The following is a 24,694-nucleotide window of genomic DNA, read 5'->3' on the forward strand; positions in this document are numbered from 1 at the left end:
TCAAAATATTTCTTTTGAAATACGTGGTTACATTGTTTTTCTGTTGTGTGTTAGGACACCAGACCATCTCCTATCTAACTGTAACATAATTCCCACAACTATTCTTTCCCAGTCAGTCCATCCTGCCTACTCACCCCAGCTTCTGGCAACCACTCGTCTACTCTGCTCGTCTGTTACTCTTCCTTCCTCAGTATCTTTGAATTTTATTCATCTAAAAGGTTTTTATAGTTATACAGAGTGCTCACTTTAAAGAAACCCTTCTGGCATGAGGCAGAGGATCTCTGTGAATTCAAGGCCAGCCTGGTTTACATAATGATTTCCAGGTCATCCAGAGCTACACAGAAAGACCCTGTCTCAAAAAAAAAAAAAAAAAAAAAAAAAGGCTGGGTAGTGGTGGTACACATCTTTAATCCCACTACTCGAGAGGGAGGCAGGAGGATCTCTGTGAGTTCAAGGTAGGTAGGTAGGTAGGTCGATAAGAAGGAAGGAAAACCCAACCCATTTGAAGGGCGCGTGTGTGCACATGCGTGCGCATGCATGCTTGTCTGTCTGTCTGGGTACTGCCTGCATGTGAGTATGCTTCTCTGTGAGCTGTATGTACATGTGGAGACCAGAACAGAATGCTGAGTCCTGCCACTCTACCTCATGCATGGATGTAGGTCTTCCTACTGAACTGGAAGTTCCCAGGATCTGCCCATCTCTGCCTCCTAGGGATCAGGGTGCGGGCATGTGCAGCCAGGCCTGGCTTTGTGTGGTCTTAGAGATCTTAACTCAGGTCCTTGTGTGTGCAGGGTAAGCACCATTACCTTCTGAATGATCCTGGACTCTCTCCTTGGCTGAGATTTTTAGATGAAAATCCATTAACTCCTACAAATTAAGTTTGGGAAGAAGTTTACATTATTGTAAAACTCTTTCTCTCTATGCAAAAACATTATCTTACTGAGTCTGTCAGTAAAAAAGATTTGTAGTTATCTTTCATTATTGCTAGTATAAAGAAAATACTTTTGCCATATGTATTCAGTATACATAATGGGTCAAACAGGGTCTCTCTCCATAGCCTCATGTGTTATTAATTTGTAGATAGATAAAAGCCATTTACTTATTCTCTGTGTCCACTCTTGTGGTATAGGTGGTTGGTTGGTTGGTTGCTTGGCTGCTCCGGTAAGTCTTATAGAAAGTCAGGTACATACATTTGTAAACAAAAAAAAAAAATTCTTTCTTTTGTATTGAGTATATTTCTCTTTTTAAAGATTTATTTATTTATTTTATGTATATGAGTGCACTGTAGCTGTACAGATGGTTGTGAGCCTTCATGTAGTTGTTGGGAATTGAATTTTTAGGACCTCTGCTTGCTCCAACCAGCCCCCTTGCTCAGTCCCTGCTTGCTCAGGCCCAAAGATTTATTTATCATTATATGTAAGTACACTGTAGCTGTCTTCAGACACACCAGAAGAGGGCATCAGATCTCATTAAAGGTGGTTGTGAGCCACCATGTGGTTGCTGGGATTTGAACTCGGGACCTTTGGAAGAGTAGTCAGTGTTCTTACCCTCTGAGCAATCTCGACAGCCCAAGTATATTTCTTATATCTGTCTTAGGTCTTGTAGAGAATTTTTGGGCAGATGCTTGAAATAGTCATTAATAACTGACCTTTAAAAGTAATTGGCATTATTTTAACTAAAACACAGAAAACAAAATAAAAGATTTTTTTTTTTAAGATTTATTTCTTTATGTATGTAAATATTCTGTAGCCGTCTTCAGACACCAGAAGAGGGCATCAGATCCCACTACAGATGGTTGTGAGCCACCAGGTGGTTGCTGGGAATTGACCTCGGGACCTCTGGAAGAGCAGTCAGTGCTCTTAAACACTGAGCCATCTCTCCAGTCCCAGAAACCATAAAAGTTTTTCATGTTAATGGAGTACCATGTTCATTATATCCAGATATTGCCAATGTTAAAGTTAGTTGAGCATATTTATCTCTGAAATTTATTTCAGTTCTTTGTGGTGAAACTTTCAGAATTCTTTCTCTTAGCCTTTTGAAATGTTAATACAATATGATGACCTATAGTTACAGCCTGGTTTTACAACGTTTTAAAAAGCTAGACATGGTACTATATGCCTTTACTCCCAGTATTTGGGAGGCAGAGGTAGCCAGATCTCTTAAGTTTGAGGCCAGCCTGTTCTACACAGTGAGACTCTGCCTCCAAAAACAAACGCATAATGCCACCCTGAGTTTACTTGAGGACACAGATAGTGAGTAGTAGCATGTAGGTTGTTAGACCCATTTTCATCAAATCCGTTTGTCAGCATGAATGCTCAGTGACAGCTCTCTGCCCCAGCAGGCAGCCATATGCAGCTATGTGCGTCTGCGTCCCGGCCCTGCTTCAGGTTTAAAAGCAAGCTCACTGTGTGGACTTCAATGTGAAATCTTGGGCTAGTGTTGCTGCTTCTGGCCCAATACTTGGCACTTAGTGGTTGAAAGACAGAGCTGCCCTGCCTGCTTCATCACTAAATAAAAGAATGGAGTGACAGAGTTAGGAAGCGGTAATCCCACTGCATAAGCGAAGCAGGAAGCCATTGAACCACCCGAGGGGCCTGTCACCAGTGGAATCAGAGCACCGCTTTGTGGTGCTGCTACTCTGACACACAGTGAAGGTTTCTGTTTTGAAATCATCCTGTAAATGAAAAGATCTGTCATTCCTGTTCATTCCACCCGTGATCATCCCCCGCCCCCCCCCCCAGCAGCAATTCTCAAATGGAAATTTCACATTTTAGATTTTCATTTTTAGCGTGCAGAATTTGCTGTGACAGGAAATGCGGGCCTCTAATGAGGCCAGATTTTGAAGACTGCAATGCAGGTTTGCTGGTGGTGAATGCCAACACTGACCGACCTGACCTGTTCCCTCTCCCCAGGGCCAGACGCTCAGTCAGGGGCTTTAGCATTCAGTCAGTTGGTTGGACTTGAGTTCCGTGAAGGGAAGACTGGTGCACTAAGGATCAGAAGTGGCTCCCATTCCCAGCATCTTGAAGTCCTCCTGCTCCATACATTTTTGTCAAAATCTATTTACTCTTAGTTTTGCGGTGAATTCCTGAGGATGCCAGTGGAGTGAAGAGCTTGTATCTGTGGCTTACTGCTCGCCAGGCACTGTTCCTACCTAAGTGCTTCGCTGAATGAAGTTCTCAAAATTGGAATGGTTTTAAGTTTATAGATTTTTGTCAGTTAGGTCAATGTGGCCTGCTGAAGTTTTCCTACTTCAGAAAGTCAAGTGACAAATCGACCAAGTAGGTGGATTAGATGGCATGCTTCTGCTTGTCAGTATACTGCTTCTGTTCTCTCTCTCTGTGAGGGAAGGGAGAAAGATGATTGGATAACCCTAATGGTCGAGGGAGGAGGGGAAAGATGATTGGGTTGTTTTGCTGAGGGAGGGAGGATGGGAAAGATAGACGCTGTTGAAGGAAGAGCTTGAATATCCCCCTGCTGACTGCTCTAATTCTGAAAAGGTTCCAAGTCGATACTGGGACGAATAAGAGGGACTAATAATAGTGCCTGACATTTACTGAGCATGTGCGGTGTGTGGGGCCCTGTGTGCCCTCCCCTCCTAAAAGGGCTGTATGCTTTGCAAAGGGGCGCAATGGTTCCATTTCTTAAATATTAATTTCCCCGTGATTATCTAAAACCCTGCAGCTTCCAGAAGATTTCCTTTCATTCAGTCTTGTCTTGACTCCCAGGCATCGGACAAGCTGGGGCACACGGATCGTTGTCTTCCCCCAGAGCTTACTGGATGGATGGCCATTAGCTGTGGCCACAGCTCTGCACGGTCTCTGTCATTCTAGAGACAGCTTCCTCGTTGTCTCAAGTGGAGTTATCTCGTTTTGGTTTTTGAGATCGGATGTACTGGTCACCTTCCATTTCTATGGTCAAGTACCGCATAGAGCTTAAGGGAGCAGAACTTTATTTTGGCTCCTGATTTAAAGCGTAGGTGGGTGAGATGACACCGAGTTTAATCCCAGTACCCAGTAAGCAAAGACAGGCAGTCTCTGAGTTCAAGGCTAGCCTGGTCTACAGAATGAGTTCCAGGACAGCCAGGGCTATGCAGAGAAACCCTGTCTCAAAAAATAAAACAAAAAACAAAACAAAAAAGCAGGAGGGAGGGATAGAGTGCATTATTGTGGGAGGAGCATGGCAGCTGGATTGGCTTGGTCTGTGGTGGTAGGCATTTGTCACGTGCTTGTTATTCATAAGTGAATCATCAAGTTGCCAACACAGACTAGAACTGTAACCTCCTAGCCTTGTCCTCTTAGCCCTTTGTCTGCCCACTAGACCTCACGTCCAACAGGCCTCACGGCTGTCTTAGGGTTTCTTCTGTTGTGGAGAGACACCATGACCACAGCAACTCTTATAAAGGACAACATATAACTAGGGCTGACGTACAGTTTCCGAGGTTCAGTCCATTATTGTCATGGTATAAATCATGGGGACATGTAGGCAGACATGGTCCTTAAAAAGGAAGTAAGAGTTCTGCATCCAGATCAGCAGGCAGCAAGAAGAGAGTGACACTGGGCCTGGCTTGAACATCTGAAGCTCATCCCCAGTGACACCGTTCTTCACAAGGCCACACCTCCTTGTAGTGCCACTCCCTAGGCCACCACAGCAGCCTCCTACAACAGTGCCCTGCTTTGCTTTCTGCTGCTTTCATGAGCAGTTCTCCAGCTGAGGACCAAGGGTTCAAACGCATTCACTTGTAGGGGACATTTCATATTCAAGCCATCACACAGGGTCTTGTACTGTCCTTACACCTCAACTTCTTGAGGTTCTACAAGCATCATTGGCCTTACTGAATTATATTGTTAGCTCAAAACCATTATCTTTTTCTTTTGTGTCCCTACAAGCCTAAGCACCATGCTAATCACAAATTATGTGCTTAGTAAATGATCCTGCGCCAACTGGGTTAATGAATAAATGAACAGACACTAAATTAACATTGTCCAGCTAGTGTTTCTTTTTAAAAATATTTATTTATTTATTCATATGTAAGTACACTTTAGCTGTCTTCAGACACTCCAGAAGAGGGAGTCAGATTTCATTACAGATGGTTGTGAGCCACCATGTGGTTGCTGGGATTTAAACTCAGGACCTTTGGAAGAGCAGTCGGCGCTCTTAACCACTGAGCCATCTCACCAGCCCCCAGCTAGTGTTTCTAAGGAGCTCTGTTTGTAAACATGCAGTGCAAAGAGGATATTTTTCAAAAGTCACTTATTGCCTTAATTTTGATTTTTTGGGTTTTTTTTTTTTTTTTTGGTTTTTGGAGACAGGGTTTCTCTGTGTAACCCTGGCTGTCCTGGAACTCAAAGAGTCCAGGCTGGACTCGAACTCAGAAATCCACCTGCCTCTGCCTCCCAAGTGCTGGGATTAAAGGCGTACACCACCACTGCCTGGCCCTGCCTTAAGTTTTTTAATTTAAATTTTCTTTTTACTCTCAAGCTCTTTGAGCATAGGATCACTTTACACTTATAAATTCCTGAAGACTCCAATAATTCAGACTCTCTTCAGTGATGCTTTCCTTATTTAAAACAGCAAGGACCCCAGAGATGCAGATCTGTGTTCGTGCTTCCTCACCCCCACCCGCTCTGCTTACCTTATTTGGGACAGTGAGGACTCCAGAGATGCACTCTCTTTCATGATACTTTCCTTGTTTAAAGCATGGTGCTTCGGTGTGTTCTTCAGTATGGTGCTTCTTCAGTAAGAAACTCGAGCACACCTGGGTGTTGTGGTGTGCAGACCTTCAGTCTAAAGGCTGAGTCTGGTGTGTCTTTATAAGTTTGAGGCCCAACTCCCAACTGCATAGGGAGTCCCAGGCCAGCCGGGGCAACATGCAGTGCTCAGTCCAGCATGGCCATGGTAGGAATGGGAAGACTTGGTTCCCAGCCCTGGAACAGAGCCAGCAGGGCGTTGGCCTCCGAGAGTGTTGATGGTTACTGTGGGCATAAGGCTTGTTTGTATAGTAGTGTACATGTTCTCATGTTCCTCCTTCAAGGGATGTCTTCTCTGCCAAGGGTAATGACTCCATGGTAATCAGAGACACCTTGAGTCTGGGAGATGACGGTGTGTCTGTGTCTCTCTTACACGCGTTCGCAACCGGCCAGGAAAGACGCAACAAACCGGAATCTTCTGCGGCAAAAGCTTTATTGCTTACATCTTCAGGAGCAAGAGAGCAAGAACAAGAGAAAGAATGGCAAAACCCCGTCCCTTTTAAGGAGAATTATCCTCCGCCTAGGACGTGTCACTCCCTGATTGGCTGCAGCCCATTGGCTCAGTTGTCATCACGAGAAAGGCAGAACACGTGGCGGGAAAACTGCCCCTGCACGTGTGCAGATTATTTACTACTTAGAACACAGCTGTCAGCGCCATCTTATAATGGCAAATGTGAGGGCGGCTCCCCACATGTCTCAGCAAAATGGTAAACACTGTGACCTTCAGGACAGCCCTTAAGGCTGTGGGAAAGAACATTGAAAACATGAGTTCAAAAATATATAATTTCTCAACTATGCAAAACATAAGGATGCAATGTGAATTGTATAAGGAACTTTATAGATGTAAAGGAACAGAGACAACTGCACTATGAGCCAGCTTGTCAGGAGATACAAAGATGGGCAGATTCCTAAGTTCATGGTCAGCCTGGGACAAAGGGAGTTTAGGTCCAGGCCCAGGTGAACCTGGTAAGAATGTTGGTAATGTCAGGGTGGGGCCCCTCTAAGCTATCTTATTGTTTATTCTTGTTTTTGCTGTCTCTTTCTAAAAATTGAGGGGCTGGGTTCTGGGATGCTGATTCATGGGATAATCAAAAGGGAACCTGGGGTAATGACTGCATTGTTATATAAAAAAGACTGGGCTTTTGACTTGCAAAAGATGAGTGATCTAGAAAGTTTTTAAAATTACAAAAAAAGAGACTGTCTTGAACAGAGCTGTCTGGAGATCACCAGAAAAAGCTGAACATAAAGAGGGCAGTCTGGAAAGCTGTCTCAAGCAGAACATAGGCCATCAGCTTGTAACCCAGTGGCTTGTTCCGCTGCTTTCAAACATCCCTTCTCTCAGAACCTGTCTCCAAGCCAAGCTGGCCCTTAGCAATACAGCACCCCTGTCTCACAAAGATGTAATAAACACATGCTCCAAGTGTCCAGGCAGTAGCGCCCACACATGTCACTCTGTTAGTTACTTTTCTCATTGCTCTGACCAGACACCCAGCAAGAAGCCTCTTAAGGGTGGAAGGATTTCTCTTTGCCTTGGATTAGTGGATGCTGTTTATCACTGCAGTGCGGGAGGTGAATCCTGGCTCATCGGACCTTGTTTGTCCTCCCTTCCTCCCTCCCTCCCGTCCTTTTTACCACTCTGGCTGTTCATGCCTTTCACGCTGAGAGAGAGTCTTCTCCCTAGGTTAAACATCTCTGATTATGTTTCCACAGCATGCCCAGAGGTGTGTCCTCTAGGTGACTCTAAATTCAGTCAAGTCAACAGTAAAGGTGAGCTGTCACAGTCGTGTGGAGACCGCTCACTCATGAGCCAGGGAGACCCAGAGAAGCAGATAATGTCAGAGCATTGTTAGGAGTGGACACAGGCTCCCTGAGTAAAGAACTGGATTATACTATAATGAAGTTGTCTTTTACCCTTTCTCCCTCCTCCTCCCTCCGTGTCCCTCTCCCCTTTCTTCCCGTCTCTTCCTTCTCTTTCTCCTGTCTCCCTGCACCCCTGTTTTCACTGCATAGCCTCAAACCTCAACTCCTTCTCCCTTAGCTTTCGTGCCGCGCGGAACTTGGAGGTCCTTAACCTTAAGAACACATCCGTTCTTTTGGTTTTATTGTGAATGATGTAAATTGTTGTGTGAACAAGTACAAAATTAATGTTTAAATATTGATAAATGATATCTTGGTCAAATTTACCTTTTAAAATAAGTATTTAGAAAGTGTACTTACTAAACTTTTTTTTTTTTTTTTGGTTTTTCGAGACAGACTTACTAAACATCTTAAGGTGTGTTCTCTTACATTACAGTTCCTCAGTATGAAACCGAATGTAGTTATGTGGATGCGACGCTCGAGGAGTTTTTGACCTGGAACTGTGACCAGTCTAGTATCTCTGGACCATTCAAAGATTATGAACATTCTAAATTCTGGGCTTACGCTGACTATAAGTATTTTGTTACTCTGTTTGAGGACAAGACAGATGTTTTCCAGGTGAGTCGCACATTTCTTTTAGCTTTGGTAAGAATTTAATTCTGAGAGTCATCCTACATTAGAATTTTGCTGGTCCCTTCTCTCTTAACTGCCTGTTTCTCCTGTAAGTACTCATGTGAGCCCTGACAGGTTTACCCACTGAAGCCAAAGGCCTGCTCCAGAGGCTGACATTTGGCTTGTACAGGTGAGTGGCAGTGTTTTTGTGCTCACCACTTCTGCCATTAAACATTGTCTGTGAAGTTTGGGTTGTGCTAAAAGGGTAGACTGCAAGTGGAACTTCCTTTCCCTCGGGCCTACAAGGAAATGCGTGTTCTGTCAGCGATGCAGGTCATCATGGAAGCTGCTCCAGGTGGAGGCATTGACCAGACTGCCTCTGCCTCAGTCTCCCTCTACCCAGGCTGTGTGTGGTTTCCTGGGGTGGTTTATGGCCTGAGGCAGAGAAGTCTGGACTCTGGTAGCGGTGTCTGAAACCCTGCTGATGTGTGGGAATCTTGTGGAAGGAAGGTTATGGAAATTCTCGGACATAACTGACGTCAGGGTTTGCAGACTACCATGTACCTCAGACTTGAGTTGGTTGAGGGGAGTGATTTGGCAGAGCCCTGCTCTGGTTTCGGTTCTGCCTTAAGTGTGGATGGGACAAGAGGGAGTGGCCCGAGGGAGCTTGGTCACATGTCTGCCTGGACAGGGAGCGCTGGAGTCTATCACCCATGACTGTCATCTGTGGAAAGAAGTATTTCCCTTTTAGTCCAGCTCCTCCCTGCCTCATACCCTCTGCTCCCCTGCCCGCCCCACCCATGTCTACCCCTGCTCTGGACCCTTCTCCTGGGTGTGATGTGTGATGCTCTTTGGTTGTTGCACTGTTCCTGCTCAACCTGTGTTTTTCCTTATTGAATCAAGGTATTCACATAGTTACTGTAACTACAAATATTTTGTGATTTTTATTTATTAACTCACCGTCCTTATCTCCACATCCTGATTGTGGGATTCTGACTGCACCCTTGTATGTATGCAGAGCCTCTTTATCCTTACGGCCATGAAATAAACATGTCGATTTTGAAAATATTCTGTAAATACACCATACATAACTGCGGGGACGTGGGTGTAGGGCAAGAGGGGAATATGAGAGAGTACCTGCATCCCGCCAGAGTTCCTGTGCTCTGGGTAGGTGGACACAGGAGGACTGCCAGATGCTTTCCACATGGCCAGAGTGGGCATCTGGCTGTGTTTGGCCACTGAACCCACGTGGCGAGTGGTGGATAAGGGGCAGCCCCAGGTACTAGGTTCTCAGTCTCCGGCATCCCACACTGGATATGGTGGAGGAGCGGAGAACAGAATAGGGGCCCTGGGGCAGCACTCAGCCCGGGAGATAAGGGAAGAGGGCAGAGGGAGAGGGGGCGCTGGATGGTTCCCACGCAGGTGAGAGTCCATGCATGGCTGCTACATAGGAAGGCCTCCTGGCAGGAGGTTAGACACAGCTCATTAAGAGAAAGCCTATCTCATCGTTCAAGCACAGCGGGCCTTGATGGTCAGAGACAGTCTATGATTTTAGAGCTTTATTGTAAAAAGGCAGAGAGAAAGGAGAGAAGGTAGAAAGAGAGAGGGAGAGGCTGGCCATGGCCATAAGGAGAGAAGGGGGAAGAGAAAAAGAGAAGAAAGGCTAGAGAGTAAGAAAGCTTAAAGAGAGCTAGGAGGGGCCAAGCAGCCCCTCTTATAGTAGGCTGCTATCTTGCTGTTGCTAGGTACCTGTGGGGAGGAGTCTAGCCAGCATGCTAGAAGCTTGGGACATTGTCTACGTGACTGCTAGCCACATGCCTCTCTTGTGGGGGCTCTGGGGGCGGTAACTTCAACAGGAGCCAGGGGTCCAGGAGACATGATTGAATGTCTTCTGTCCCATGTAGAAGGAAATTACTACCCATTGGTTACCACCGGGGTTCAAGACCTCAGCTGGACTGGAGACCAGGCTGTCTGTGCATAGCCCATTGCCCCACACATAAGCATCTTTAAGTGGTTTTCTTGATCTTATAATTTTAGGTCACGTTATGGATCTTTAACCCTGGAACACATAGATTTCAAATTAGCTTTTAGATACTCTTGTCTTCCCCATCCCCTCACCACTCAGTAGATTGAACTTTCACCTTCTCCCACCATATTTCAGTAATATCTTGTGCAATAATAGCATTTACCAAGCGGTCACAGGTCCCTGGTTCCTGTCTAAGTGCCTTACATTTAAAATCCTCACAATAACACTGTGACTTAATAGTTACTTCTGTTTTAAAAAACATAAGACACAAGAGGTTGTGTAACGCTTCTCTCAGAAGGCATCTGTTCAAGTTAGATGAAGCTTTCCTGGCCATTCTGAGGCAAGCTCGTGCTCTCTTGGATGCTCCCAGCAGATGTGGTGAAGGTGTTTGATTCATCCCAGGCATAGCTGCCACTGGCACACATACAACCAGGCCATTGGGTATGGTAATAAGAAGCTGGAGTTCCGTGTAAGCCCTTTATAAAATCAGTCTTTTTTTTTTTAGTCAAATTAGTTTGTGTCAGTTCGCATTGTGGAAGTTCTGGTGTTGGACAGTCAAGCTGTAAGACTATTAATATTAAAGTATTACGGCTCATCTCTCAGTCTTCTGGGTACCAACTCTTCGTTCATCAGTTACCTAAGTTCTTGTCTTACTTTTAGAAATACCATTATCTTAGTTACTAAATCACACTTGTTAATACTTCAAGCTTTTTTATATTGGTCTGAGATAATTGATAAGCACCAATCAGGAGGTCAGATGTGTAGCTTCAGCCACATCCAATCTCTGGGCTACATATGACACCGTCAAGAAACCAAAAACTAAAACAAAAAATAGATAGCATAATAAGCCTGTTGTATGTTAATAACATGGTATTTTAAGAGAATATACCTTGAAATCAAGAGTGGGCTGGTTTACATACTTATACTGCCTGACTATAGAAGACAGTCTGATTCTCCTATCTGCTACTTCAGCATAGTGGTTGTAATTTGTTGGTCTGTTGAGAGATGAAGACAGTCTTGCCTCACACATAAGCAGCTGAGAAAAGAAGGATTTGACAATCTTTTCAGATTATTATGAAATTTTAAAAATCACAGCAAACTTGATAGGAGCTATTTTCTTAGTTCATTAGTTGCAGTATAGACTGCGTCCACAGTGAAAGAACTCTTTGTATGCCTACAATAAACTCCCCAGCCCAGCTTACTCAGAATGGGTCTTACCTAACGCTGTTCATTAACCGTTTGGAAAAGTTGGACAACTGAATTGCAGAGTACTTCTGAAGGTTGTCGTGCTCCAGTGGGCTTGATGCACATCATCGTCTACGAAGTCACTTCTGAGACTGGAGAGATGGCTCAGTGGTTGAGAGCACTGACTGCTCTCCCAGAGGTCCTGAGTTCAAGTCCCAGCACCCACATGGTGGCTCACAACCATCTGTAATGGGATTCGATGCCCTCTTCTGCTGTGTCTGAGGACAGCTCTAGTGTACTTATATATAATAAGTAAAAAAAAAATTTAAGTCAATTCTTTCAGCACCACACTGTTCTTTCAAGGTATTAGGACTTAGGAGTTCTCGAAGTTGTGTCTCGGTACAGTTCCCAGTGTCACCTTCATTCGGCTCAAATATTTGCTGACTTATTTTGTGGTTCACTCTTTTACTTGTTGATTATTTTATAAAGTATAAAATTTGGCTATATTTGGTATTTTTTTTTTTCTAACCATCTTTTTGTCAGTGATTTCTGATTTGACTCCACTGTGGTCAGAAAGCTTTAGCATTATTTCAGACCTTTTAAATGTGTGTAAGTTTATTCCATAGCCCCAAGTATGGTGAGTATTGATAAATGTCCCATGTCAACTTGGGAATTACACATTTTCTTGTCGGGTGGAGTACCTCATAAGTCTCCTTGAAGTCAGGCTGGAGATCAAGTGTGCTACATCCTTACTGACTTCTTACATTCGTCTTGTCTGTGGTGTAGAGAGGGACACTGTTAGCTGTATCTTTACTTTTTTCTGTACATTTGTCTTGTCTGTGGTATAGAGAAGGACACTGTTAGCATTTTCCTCTTTTATAGATAGGTCAGGTTTTGCTTCATACACTTGATTTTATTGACCTTTTATTGTGATTAAATGAGTTTACTTTATCATATTCATTATTCTGATCCAGTTTACCTTGTTTTGTTTGCCTTTGATTAATATTAGTACAAAAAAGGAATGTTTTGTGCAGAATTTAATTTCCTTAAAATCCTAAAACTTACAAACTAATTTACAGTGATAAAGTAAGTTGTTGATTGTCAGAGCATGAGGTTGATAGGGAGACATAAATCATGAGGGGAATTGGGGAGGTTTTGGACATGGTCAGAATGTGTCGTCTTGATTATCTTGATGGACTCAGGATGCGGGTCGATCAGATTCATCAATCAAATGCTTTAAATATATGCTGTTTGCTGTAAATTAATTATATCTCAACAATACCTTTAAAGATAATATAATACTTGGGGCTGGAGAGAAGGCTCAGCAGTTAAAAGCACTGACTGCTTATCCAGAGGACCCAGGTTTGATCCCCAGCACCCACTGCTGCAGCACACACCACACATCACAACCGTCTGTAGCTCCAGACCCAGGAATCTGACGTCCTCTTCTGGCCTCCATGGGAATCAGGCATGCATTTAATATACAAACAGGTAAAACACTCATACACATAAAATAAAAATAAATCTTAAAAATTATAATACTACTAGTACATTTTAACTGCACTATCTTGACACTAACAGTGTTGTTCACCATTGCCTATACACAATCAGCACTGGTGTCAACACAGTGAAGTGGACAAATAACAGTGTAGTAGTGTTGTGAAGACAGTTTTGACCTCAAGATCCAAAGGGGCCAAGAAGAGTCCTCTTGAGTCTAGCATCGTCACTTCTCTACTTATTCTGTTATGGCAATGTCTCCTCAAAATCTAAAACAATCTCTTATGAAAAATATTCTTCAAGTCATGTTTAATGCTAACTACTAACACATATTAATCATGTTCATAAAATGTATAAGGATAACATTTAAGGCCCTCTCCCCACCCCAGCTCAATGGCTTCGTCTCCTGTTGGCTCCTGGACAGACCATGTTCCCCCCACCTTCCGACCTGTGCTCAGACGCTCTTGAGTTTTGCATAGTAAGTTCTACTTCTGAGGACTGGCTTGGATTCAGCCCTGGCTGTGAAACCTCAGGCACTTAAGCACATGCGTCCCTTGCTGGCATTCCTTTGTGTCCTGTTTGGACTCGTATCTCATAGAATTGCATCTTGGTCCTATAACGTGTTGGCTATCTGCTTTCCTTTTTCCCTCAGAGCTGCTGGCATAGGACTGAATATGGAATAGGTCTTTGAATGATTACATTCTTTAGTCTTTGGCATTCTTTAAAGAACATTTTGATTAAACTCCTGGCTTTACCCTTGTCAAACGTTCTGTGTCTTCTAGGTAACCAAGTGTAACATCTGTCAATTTTGATAAGGAATTTCTTCAGCCTTCTACCAAGTTTATAAGTTTTAATTTACAGCCTCTGTTGGAGGTCTCCATCTACTTAATCTTTTCTTCCATAAAGGAGATTAATTCTCTGTTAAATATGCGATGTTTACATAATGCCAAATAAGCTGGTACTAATATAATTGGAAAATATCTGGTAGTCTTGCAGATGGCCTGAACTTCTTGACACCAGACTTGTGTATGACAAAATTAGTCTCATTGGTTTTCTGCTTACCCCTTCATACCAATGACTAAGCAAAGCATGCCTGCGCCCTTTTCGTTACTGCCCTAGGAAGATAGGGAATTGGTGAGAAACATTACCTTTATCTCTTGTAGTTATTGATAAGCATTCTTAAAATTGAGGTTGTAAAGAATCAACATACAATAAAAGGAGTTTTGTGCCAAAAGAATGTTTTCCAGGTAGATTCTATTTCGTGTTATGATTGAGGTTGGCTGTGGAGAGTCAGGAGTCTTATTAAGTCACCAGGATTTCAAATCTGCAAAAGCAATAAATGGAAGATTAGTTCAGCCCTGTTGGACTTTGTGACATGCCTGTGTGGATGTGTTGAAATAGAGGCAGCTGTTTTGGAAATGATTAAAGGACTCTCAAATGGGGATGCTTTCTGCGAGACAGATCAGCACCGAAGAATTCACGTGCTTAAAAAAATAGAAAATAGGATTTAAGCATCTATTCAGTAAGTAGAGACCTAATGGCCTCTTCTCTTTCTGTACCTGAAGGTCATTTTCCTGAGGAAAGATGAAAAATTTTTAAATTCTATAATTAATTATAGTTAACAATCTTGGTGTTTTTAAGAGTTCTGATTTTATTGCTCTGACCAACATTATTTTTTTTATTCAGATGTATGTTTGTTGTGAAATTATGAATAGTTGTTTTTTCTGTAGTCTGACCTGTGAATAGAAGATAACCAGTGTGAGACAGTGGGTCTAAGATTGACAGAGGAACATTATGGAGCTGAGGCATTCAGAGTCCAGTGGTAGGAGCTGTCAATACCAGCCATTTAAACCCCAGGCTATAATCCTTACCTGCAGAGTAGACACAGGGGTAACAAGGAACATATTTAAATCTTCTTCTCTCATAATATCGTATAAAACTAAGCAATTTAATCATAGATTTTTAAATGATTTGTTGTTGTTGTTGGTTTTTGTGGTAGTCTGACAGAAACTGTTATCCTGTCTTAAAAACTTCCTACTGGTTTTTCTTTAGTGTTTTGGTTGTTTTTGCTTGTTGGTTTGTTTGTTGTTGTAACTGTAAAAAAATGGATGAGTCCATTATGTGTACAGCAGTTTTAAAAGTGTTCATTTCTGTAATGGCTATTGAATTTATTCATAGGGTCAGGTTTAAGCATTTCAGATCCTGGCATGGTGGCACATACCTTTAATACCAGCAAAGACTGATAACAGGCAGATCTGAGCCAGGACTACACAGGACTACCCTGTCTCAAAAACAAACAAACAAACAAACAAACAAACAAACAGGAACTCTTTAGGTCTTGAATAAAAATAGATCCAGCAGCTCCTATGACTAAGCCAGCGTTTTTTTTTTTTGAAAGTACTGTATTCACCACCATAGGTATTGGGGAAATGACCTGAATGAGAAACTGAACTGACATGAGCTGTGGCACTTGTGCTGGCTGGTTTTTAAGTCAGCTTGACACAAGCTGGAGTTATCTGAGAGGAGGGAGCCTCAATTGAGAACATGTCTCTATAAGATTGGGCTAAAGGCAAGCCTGTGGGGCATCTTTGATTAATGTTTGATGAGGAAGGGCCAAGCCCATTGTGGGTGGTGTCATCCCTAGGCTAGTGATCGCAGATGGTGTCTAAGCAAGCTACGAGGAGCAAGCCAGTAAACAGCATTCCTCCATGGCCTCTGCTCCAGTTCCTGCCCTGACTTCCTTGGTGCTGGACTGTTTCCTAGAAGGGTAAGGTGAGAGAAATCCTTTCCTCCCAAAGTTGCTTGCTTTGGTCATGGTGTTTTACCATAGCAGTAGAGACCATAAAAAGAAGTACTTTAAGGCCTATTCAGAAACCAAGACTGGGGTTCAAGAAGTATAATGCTTTCTACCAGAATGCAGTTCACTCTAATGTATTATGTTGTCATTAAACATTGGGAATGGGTTAGGAGTGCAGTGCACAAGCATGAATGGTGAGACGTAGCTTTAGAAGATGTATTATATATGTATGTACACCTGTGTGCCAGATCTGCCATGTGGGTACTGAGAATTGAACTCAGGGCCTCTGTATGAGTAGCCTGTGCTCCTTAATGGCTAAGCCCCAGACTTACTTTTGTATTTTTATTTTTTCCTGTAGAGTTTAAAGTCAGTTGTTTATTGTGTTAAGGATCTTTTTGCTTGCTTGCTTGCTTGCTTGCTTGCTTGCTTGCTTGCTTGCTTGCTTTTGCTATATGAGAAAGGTGCTCTCTATATTTTACAGAGATCTGCCTGCCTTTACCTCCCTGGCAGAATCTTTTTTTTTTTTTAAGTGTTACAATTTCACACACACACACACACACACACACACACACACACACACACACACACACGCTGGAGTCATCTACCCTCCAGCCCCTATTAAACCCCCTTAAGTCCCTTCCCACGTTCATGGTTTTGGTTTTGGAAGGAGTTTTGTTTTCTTTTTGATTTGTTTGTTTGTTTGTTTGTTTTCAATGAGGTATTTTCTTCATTTACATTTTAAATGCTATCCCAAAAGTCCCCCAGACCCTCCTACCCACCCACTCCCCTACCCACCCACTCCCACTTCTTGAGTTTTGTTTTCTGAGGCCTGCGAGGTTTAACCTGGATCATCTGTGGGTTTGGAATTATCCATTGGAGTCTGGCGGGCTCCTTAGCAGATACTTGATGAAGATGCCTCTCCCTAGAGTCCTCACGGTTCTGAGACTAAGTGAAGGCTGATGATAGTCCTAAGTAGTATGTTAATACCACCACCTCTAAGACACAGGAGTCATTGTGAGGTGGGGACCCAGAGATCATGGTGAGGAAAGGTACCTGCTGCCATCTCTGATCCCCAAAACCCAAATGGGAGAGGGAGAGAACCAACTCCCACAAATTGTTCTCTGTCCTTTGCACATATGCCATGACACACACACACACCACCATAAAAAAGAAGAAAGTTTCAGTGTAGGTCCTCATTGTCGGAATTTTTATCTAAAAGAACCCAGTTGCCAAATATGGTCAGTTTGGCATTAAGATAGAGGCAGGAGGATTGCCTGCCAAGGAGAAAGAGGCAACCTTGGAGGTCTGATTGATCCTTGTTATCAGGAATTAGTGTCTACATTTGTCAGACATGTAGTGCTGTGCTCCAGAATGGTACATTAGATCATATTTAAATTTTAAGTTGAAAAGAAAAACAGAGCCGGGCGTGGTGGCGCACGCCTTTAATCCCAGCACTCAGGAGGCAGAGGCAGGAGGATTTCTGAGTTTGAGGCCAGCCTGGTCTACAGAGTGAGTTCCAGGACAGCCAGGGCTGTACAGAGAAACCCTGTCTCAAAAAACAAAAACAAAAAAAAAGAAAAATAGATGGTGGGGGAGCAGTTTCCAAATACTACTTAGTGTTTTAGCAAGGTCTCACCTATGAATGTTCACCTTCACCAGTGTTAGGAAAATACTGGGCCTGCCCATGAATCCTTAGAGAAACTGAACTACCATATGTCCATACCAGATGAAACCATCAGTATGTATAAATCATATATTATTTGTTTGGGGATGTCCCATAAAACAGGGCCATCTGAAGTGACAGGAACACAAAGTGTCCACCCTATTCCTCTGTTATAAGCCAGGTTGTTTTCATTGGCCAGCATGTTAACTTGTCCTACCTAATATAACTGTAAGTGAGCAGTGCTCTTCTGTTCAGGAGATGGGATGTATTTGGTCTTAATATGAAATGCTTGTGTAGACGAGCACATGTGTGCAGGTACATGTGTTAACATACGGAGGGGGAGTTGGAGACCAAAGGTCAGCTCTGTGTGTTGTTCCGCGGGTGTACTCCCCTGCTTTGTTTTGTGCTTTGAGACATAGTCTCTCTCTTGGTCCAGAATTCCTTCGTTAGGTGAGGCTGGCTAGTCATAGGGCCCCAGGTTTCTGCCTGTCTCTGCCTCCCCAGCACCGGGACTGCCCACTGCCCGTGGACTCCAGTCCCAGCTCTGTGTGTGTGCGAGTCTCAAGATGGAACTCAGGTCCGCATGCTTGTACAGCAAGCACAGCACTGACTGAACCATCTCAGCAAGGGTCCCCTAGAAACACTCTGTCCCTTTGTCCTACTTCTCCTAGACATTTCTTAGGAGTTTATGCCAAACTTTAAAGCCATAATTGACTTTGCATCCTTTCAAAACCTGTCACCTAAACTTAGGAAAGCATTCTGTGTAAGTTTTTCCCTAAATAACCTCATTCCTTTTAAAAAATAATTTGTATTGTACTATAATTGCATCATTTGCCCCTTCCCTTTCCTCCATTCAGCTCAGCCCACGCACTGCTTTCTCTTCTTAAACTCATGGCCTCTCTTTTACTGTGTTACATGTATTTGTATGCTTCTAAATATATAAATATAACCTGTTCTAGCTAGGTGGTGGTGGTACACTCCTTAATCCCAGCATTCAGGAGGCAAAGGCAGGTGGATCTTTGAGTTCCAGAACAGCCACAGCTACACAGAGAAACCCTGTCTTAGACAAACAATAATAACAGCAACACAACCTGCTCAGTGTGTGTAGTGTTACATGTACGTCTTCAGGGCTGACCATTTGATGTTGAGTACTTGGCGTGCTCTTCCCTGAGGAAGACTGCTCTGCCTCTCAGTATTCCTTAGTTGCCCACAGGTCTTCATTCAGAGTTGAGGTCCCCTTAGTTTCCCACCTTCCATGTTAGCGTGTCCTTTGGTGCCGACCTTGTTCAGCTTAGCTTTAGGTAGTCGTGTTAGTGAGACTTGATGGAGGTGACTTCACTGATATCTTTAGGAGACGCAAGCTGCTTGTTCCTCTGGCACTAACAGTTTTGTCCCTTCCTCTTCTGCAGTAGCCCCTGAACCTTGGGTGCATAAGTTGTGTCGTGGATGTACCCGTTGGGCCTGGGCTCCCCAACTCTTCATTTTGATCAGTGTGGTTTTCTGTAACAGTCTCTGTTTCAAGAGAAATATGTTCTAGATGAGGACTAAGAACTACACTTGTCTGTGGCTGTACAGACAAAACTTTAGAGTGTAGTTAGGGATTCTCCCAATTTAGTAAAGCGTAGTTGTCTGTTCCCTACAAGATTTGTGACTTCACTAGCTCAGGGCAGGTTGACTAGGTTTCTGGTACCAAGCGTGATGCCCGTCCTCTTGAGCAGGACTTCAGTCCGGTTAGATCCTGTTGTCCGTTACTGCTGAGGTATGCGTGCCACTACTGCACCCTGAGGGTCATGTCGTAGCCAGGTGAGGCTATTGACTGTTTGCAAGTTTGTATGGTACCAACTGGTACTATGAAAGCTAGTCGGTGGGGAAGAGGTTTCCAGGTCATAGCCAGCTCTGGTCCTCTGGGTCCTGGATTCCAAGTATCTGGTGTCTTCAGCAATAAGGATTTACCTTCTGCTTCTGGGGAGGGGCGGGCAGCCAAGAACAACAGCAGTCGCTTATAATGTTTCTTGGACATCCCTGACTAACCTACCATTTCATTAGTTAAAGTGTTCGTTTTTCTAGTCTTCCTCAAAACCATCCATTGAGTCTTTTTAGAATTGTTTCTCTTTTGACAGAGCGTTAATGTTCCCCTCAAGAGTAGGAGAATTTAGATTGCAAATAGTGAGAGGTCTTTTGGGGTGTTGGTATTTATGTGAATACTCTACACGTAAAAATATTTTTGTTTCATCCTCTAAAAAATTAAATTAAAGAAAAAAAGATGAATGATTAAAAAACACAGCAACATTGGCATGCTTGAGCTGCTAGTTGGTTTTCTTTTCTCCCTTAAGAGAATGGGCAGGGCCTGCCTCAGACCCTTGCCTCAGAGAGCACTGGGCTGGAGCAGTCTGCTTTCCTTATCACACTTACAGATTCGTGGCTTGGGGCAGAGAGCAGAGTCAGTCACCTATGAATCACTGTTTCAAGAGCCATTCTGTGACTCATCTACTTGAGACTGCAGGTTTATAGGTATGAGCTGAGGCTCTAGTATCGATACCTTCAAATGACTGGGCTCCTCCAAAAGGCTTCTTTTATGTGGTCATCGAAGTGCAAAAGGCTAATAAAGTGCTTGTGCCCTGCAAATACTGTCTCTCAGTAAAAGCCGGCAGCCTTCTGAATGAGCTCCCGTGACACTCCCACTGCCTGCAGTAAGTACTTTTACCCCAGGTAGCTGCAGAATTCTGTTACTTATTGTCTGTCTGTAACAGCTGTAAGTCACACCTGGTGGGCCTAATTGATTCATCGATTTGTCGCAAGTTCCCCAAACAGTTCCTGGGATATTTATAAACAGTAAACACTTGTTGAGTGACCGCTTTGACCAGAAGGTTTTTACATACTACTCTGAAAACCTAACCCTTCCCATCTCCCAGCATTTTCTGTAAGAAAGTGTAAGTGCTAAAAAACAAAAACAAAAAAACAGTTGTCCACATGAACGTGTGCACCACCACAGAGAGCGGCAGTCAGTCCCTGATGAACTATACTTGTTTTCAAGCAGGAGGTGGTGTGGTCTGACTTTGGGTTTCCTGGAAGAAATGGACAAGAAAGTACACTGTGGATCGGGTCCTTTGGAGCCCACACTCCCTGCCATCTGGACTCCTATGGTTGCAACTTAGTATTCCAGGTACAAGGAAGGTAATGCCCGTGCGTGCATGCGTGTGTCTCTGTCCAGTTGTCTGCATTTGAGCACACAAGTACGAACAAGAAAAGGGAAACAGTGGGGTCGGATAGTAGCCCCACCCCCATCTGTCCACCAGCCCCATGACCAAGGCTCTTCTCTGCACCACCATTCTGCTTCCTCCTGTGTGTCTCGGCCACCATCAGGGTTCTCCCAGAGGTCCCCGTCCTGCTAGGCATCTCTCTGATTAGGAGTGTTCATTCACATTTCACTCTCTCCCTCCACCTCTCAGAGAACAGAGAAGTTTGTTGAAACACAGAGGCTTCACTGCGGCCCTTTGGATGTTGACAGGTGCCAGGAAGCCTGGATCAGGTACTAGTGAGCTTTTATCTCTACTTCAGTGCAGATTGAGTGGACAGCGCCTGATGACCTGGAGTTTGGGTCCTCAGGTATCATGTGTGCAGCCTTAGTCCACCTAATGAATTGTGCTCCACATGGCCTTCCAGCCCTTTGAGACGTTTGCAGGGCAACTCATAGAAAAACAGAAATAGCCACATGCAGATCCTTAGCATCTCTAGACACAAAGATGATCAGGGATGGACACATGTCACTGGGAAGCTGTGGAAGCCACAGCAGTTCATGTTGGTTCAACAAGCCCTTGCTAAAGACTAACCTGTCAGGTACACTGTTGTTTGCGGGGGAGACAGCAGTGAGTCGGGCGTGAGCCTTCTCGGCCCATTTGGAGTTAAGAGTTTGGAAACTGAAATGTGGCGAGCATTGCTTTAAAGTTGCCTCTTCCACGTGCTCTGAATTAGGAAGCAAGCCAAAGAAATTCCAGAGGTTTTTTCCCTTTGATTAAAAAAATATATAGTTTTACTATAACAGTGTATTTTCCATTTTCATGGCATTCTGATGTGATAAGATAGCTTTAGTAAATCTGTTGTTGAGTGTTCGTCCAGTTCCATGTTAGAATAGGTGGTCAGGACTGTGCCCTGAGAGCAGATCCACCTGGGCACCTATAGGCCTTCAGCAGTGAAGGGAGATTGTATGCTCCTGGAGGAGGCTTCGGGGCACTGGAACAGAAAGGTGGAGGAGACGGTGCCTCACGGGTCCCATGGAAGAGTGGTTTGCTGCAAGGGGCTTTGAAACAGAGTAAGTGTCTCTGTCACCCAGATGGAAGGGACACAGGGTTCCCAGAAATCATGGAGTGTGCAGAGGACTCTGTGTGAATGGTGCCCTGGGAACAGTAGGACTGAATAGAGAAGGCAGGGTGGGGCATAAAGGTCTTGGCATCCAGCCAAACACAGTTCTCCATCCCTTGCATGTACAGAACCATGCGAGGCTTCAGAGCAAGGGATGGCATGGTGATGGCCTTCTCCTGGGAGGGCATGCACATTTCAACCTGCGAAGCTGAGCAAAGCAGATTGCATAGTCTGGCTGTGTTGGCCGTTCCTCTAGGAAGTGCTGCCTTGGAGAAGCCAAGAGATGCATGTTCTAGGCCTCCATGAGCCCAAGGGGTACCGAGCAGATCTTTCTCTCTCTTCCTCCCTCCCTCTCTCCCCCTCTCCTGCTATTTCAGAAATGAAATGAAATTGATGACCTCTTCAGAGCCCTTCAGAATTAGCCCGAGAGTGGCTCCCGCACTAGCAGTGGGTTTGGTGGAGTAGAACAGCCATTCCTGGAGAGGCCAGGCCGCCTTCGAGCACCTAAACTCCAGCAGTTCTGACCCAGTGCCTGAGATTCGTAGGCTGCCCTAGGATTCCAGAAAAGTCAAGCACTTCACTGTTTCTGTGAACCCTTCAGTTCCAACGTGAAATAAGACTTCAGTACACGCTTGACAGTTTAGAGCCGTCTCCCTGTGCAGAAAGGACTGGCGGTGCCCATGACTGCCAGGGCTCACACTCAGGAGGGCCTTATAGCTTGTCCTCAAATCTGGGGCTTCGTTCTTTTCCTCTGGTCCCATCAGCTGTCCTCACTCTCCTCCCTGTTTGCCTCAGCACTCGTCCTTCCAGTACTGTAAAATATAGAACTTTACAGTTTTGTGAAATAAGACTTATTGCCCCCATTCCTAAATAAAGGAAAGAACAGTTTTCTCCTTTTAAAAGATCCTCCGTTATATTATCCTTAGGTTATGTAGCATTAGTTATTTGTTTCTCATCTTTAATAGATCAATTCAACATGTCTAACTTCCAGACAGGGAGCAGTCTAGACGCCGTTTGCTGTGGAGAGCTGAGGGGGGCTTGTTCAGGATAGAATTAGAGCACAGCCCTGCTGAGGCGCTGGCTCAGTGGTAAGATGACTGCGGCACGAACATGATGACTTACGGTCAGTGCGCAGCAACATGTGGAAAAGGCAGGCGTAGTGCCCTTCTGTAACTCAGGGACAGAGGACAGAGGAGACATGAGGGTCCCAGGAGCTCATCCTGACAGTCTATCCAGTCAGAGCACTATGTTCAGAGAGAGATCTTGTCTCAAAAAGTAAGGTGACTCACCATTGTGGTGAGGGGCCACTAATCTCAGCACTTGGAGGTAGAGGCGGGAGGAACTTTATGAGTTTGAGGCCAGTCTGGTCTCCATAGCAAGTTCCAGGACAGCCAATAAAGTTATATAATCAGACCATGTCTCCAAACCCCAGGGGGAAAAGAGGAATTAAGACAGTGAATGATGAGAAAGACAGACGTGGCAGCGGCGGCCTCTCGCCTCAACACGTGCACATGCATCTGCATGATGTGTAGAAACACACATTACAGACACACCACACACATACGTACATACAAGATGAAATAGGATAAAGAGTATTCCGGTTAGCTTCAGGGTCAGTGATAAGCAAGCTTTGCTGTAAGGTCCAAAAACAAACACCTTACTAATGAGATCCTATCCCAGCCAGGAGCGGGGCTGCCTCAGGAGAGCGTGAGACACCCACCAGTAGACCTACCTTCCATCAGACAACTGCAGGGGGTCAGCTTTGAGAGAGAGGCTGCGCTCCTGTATGGAGTCAATTTAAATTAGTAAAACCGAGCCTTCAGCTGCTACCTTCTTACATGTTTATCTCAAGTTGAGAGCTAACTTGTATCTTGCTTTGTTTGTTTGTTTGTTTTGTTTTGTTTTTCATTAGGAAAAGATGGCATCTCTTTCCTCCTGAAGATACGCCTTTCCTTTATCCAACCAGAATTCCTTACGAAGAGTCTAGTGTGTTCAGTAAAATCAATGTTGTCAACCCTGATTTGAAGTGTTTCCCCCAGTTCCAGAAAGCTCGAAGACATATGGTCACGTTGAGCCCAGGACAGGTAATGGGGCTTTAAACAGGGAGGAACTGTCAGTGGGCACCACAGCCCGGTTGGTGCCTGGGCTTCCCTTGTACAGATGGCAGGAGCGGCTCCCAAGGCCCTGCTACTGGAGGACTTCTCCATCTGCTGGCCTGAGAGATGGAGAAAGGGAGCGCAGCTCCTCCTGCTGGTCACGGGAGGGAATGGCTGCCGAGGAAATTCAGAGCAGGTGGAGCCATTGTTACTACTCGGGTTAAGAGACATGTCAGGGCGTGGGTACTAGAACATATTCACAGTTAACACCTGTTCCACCAGACGGATGCACACAGGCTGCATTGCATCCTGTGCTCAGAAGCATGTGCACTGAGGGTGATTTTCAGCAAGAATGACTGACATCTGAGTCCCTTCTAAAGAGACTGTGTTCTGCATATCCACCCCGTGGAGAGATTTTCTGTTACAACACTGGGGCTTGCTGTATCAGTTTCTTGGCATTTGAAAAGTTTGTATTCCCTCCATCAGCTTTATCCTGTCTGCCCTTCCTTGCCCCCTCCTTGCTGGCTCTCATCCTGTTCTCTCCACACACGTACACAGATCCACCGGGCCACATTGCATCAATCTTCTACCAGGCACTTCCCTTCATGCATGCCTCTTCCTCCAGCCCCTAACAGCTACTACCTTACTCTGTATCACTGTAGATTTTCCTGTTCTGGGCATTACATGTACTGCAGCCAAACAGTGTGGAGCTTTTTGTGTCTGACTTGTGATGCAGAACATGTTTTCAAGGCTGGACAGTTCTTGATTATGTAGGTGTACCATAATGATCTACTCCTGAGCTGATTTCGAGAGCCGTTAGGAATGTGTGTTGCTGCTGTGTGCACTTGCTAT

At 44.4% G+C, this 24,694-nt stretch overlaps 1 protein-coding gene across 11 annotated transcripts in view; it reads left to right on the forward strand.

Moving 5' to 3' along the window:
• Hspbap1 (Hspb associated protein 1) overlaps positions 1–24,694 on the forward strand; it is a 58,737-nt gene that overhangs the window by 23,768 nt on the left and 10,275 nt on the right. The window contains exons 3-6 of one of the 11 annotated variants that reach the window (NR_152314.1): positions 8,044–8,225; positions 20,425–20,561; positions 20,837–20,916; positions 23,659–23,830. Coding sequence is in view for 10 of the 11 variants with exons in the window: in XM_006522469.4 (XP_006522532.1) it covers positions 8,044–8,225; positions 20,422–20,550; positions 20,837–20,916; positions 23,659–23,830 (563 nt within the window). In the remaining variant the exon portion in view is untranslated. The other 10 variants (XM_006522472.4, XM_030249244.1, XM_006522469.4 and 7 more) reach the window with 10 other exon arrangements.

The sequence above is a fragment of the Mus musculus genome, chromosome 16 (genome assembly GCF_000001635.26).
Source record: "Mus musculus strain C57BL/6J chromosome 16, GRCm38.p6 C57BL/6J".
Classification (NCBI taxonomy): Eukaryota; Metazoa; Chordata; class Mammalia; order Rodentia; family Muridae; genus Mus; species Mus musculus.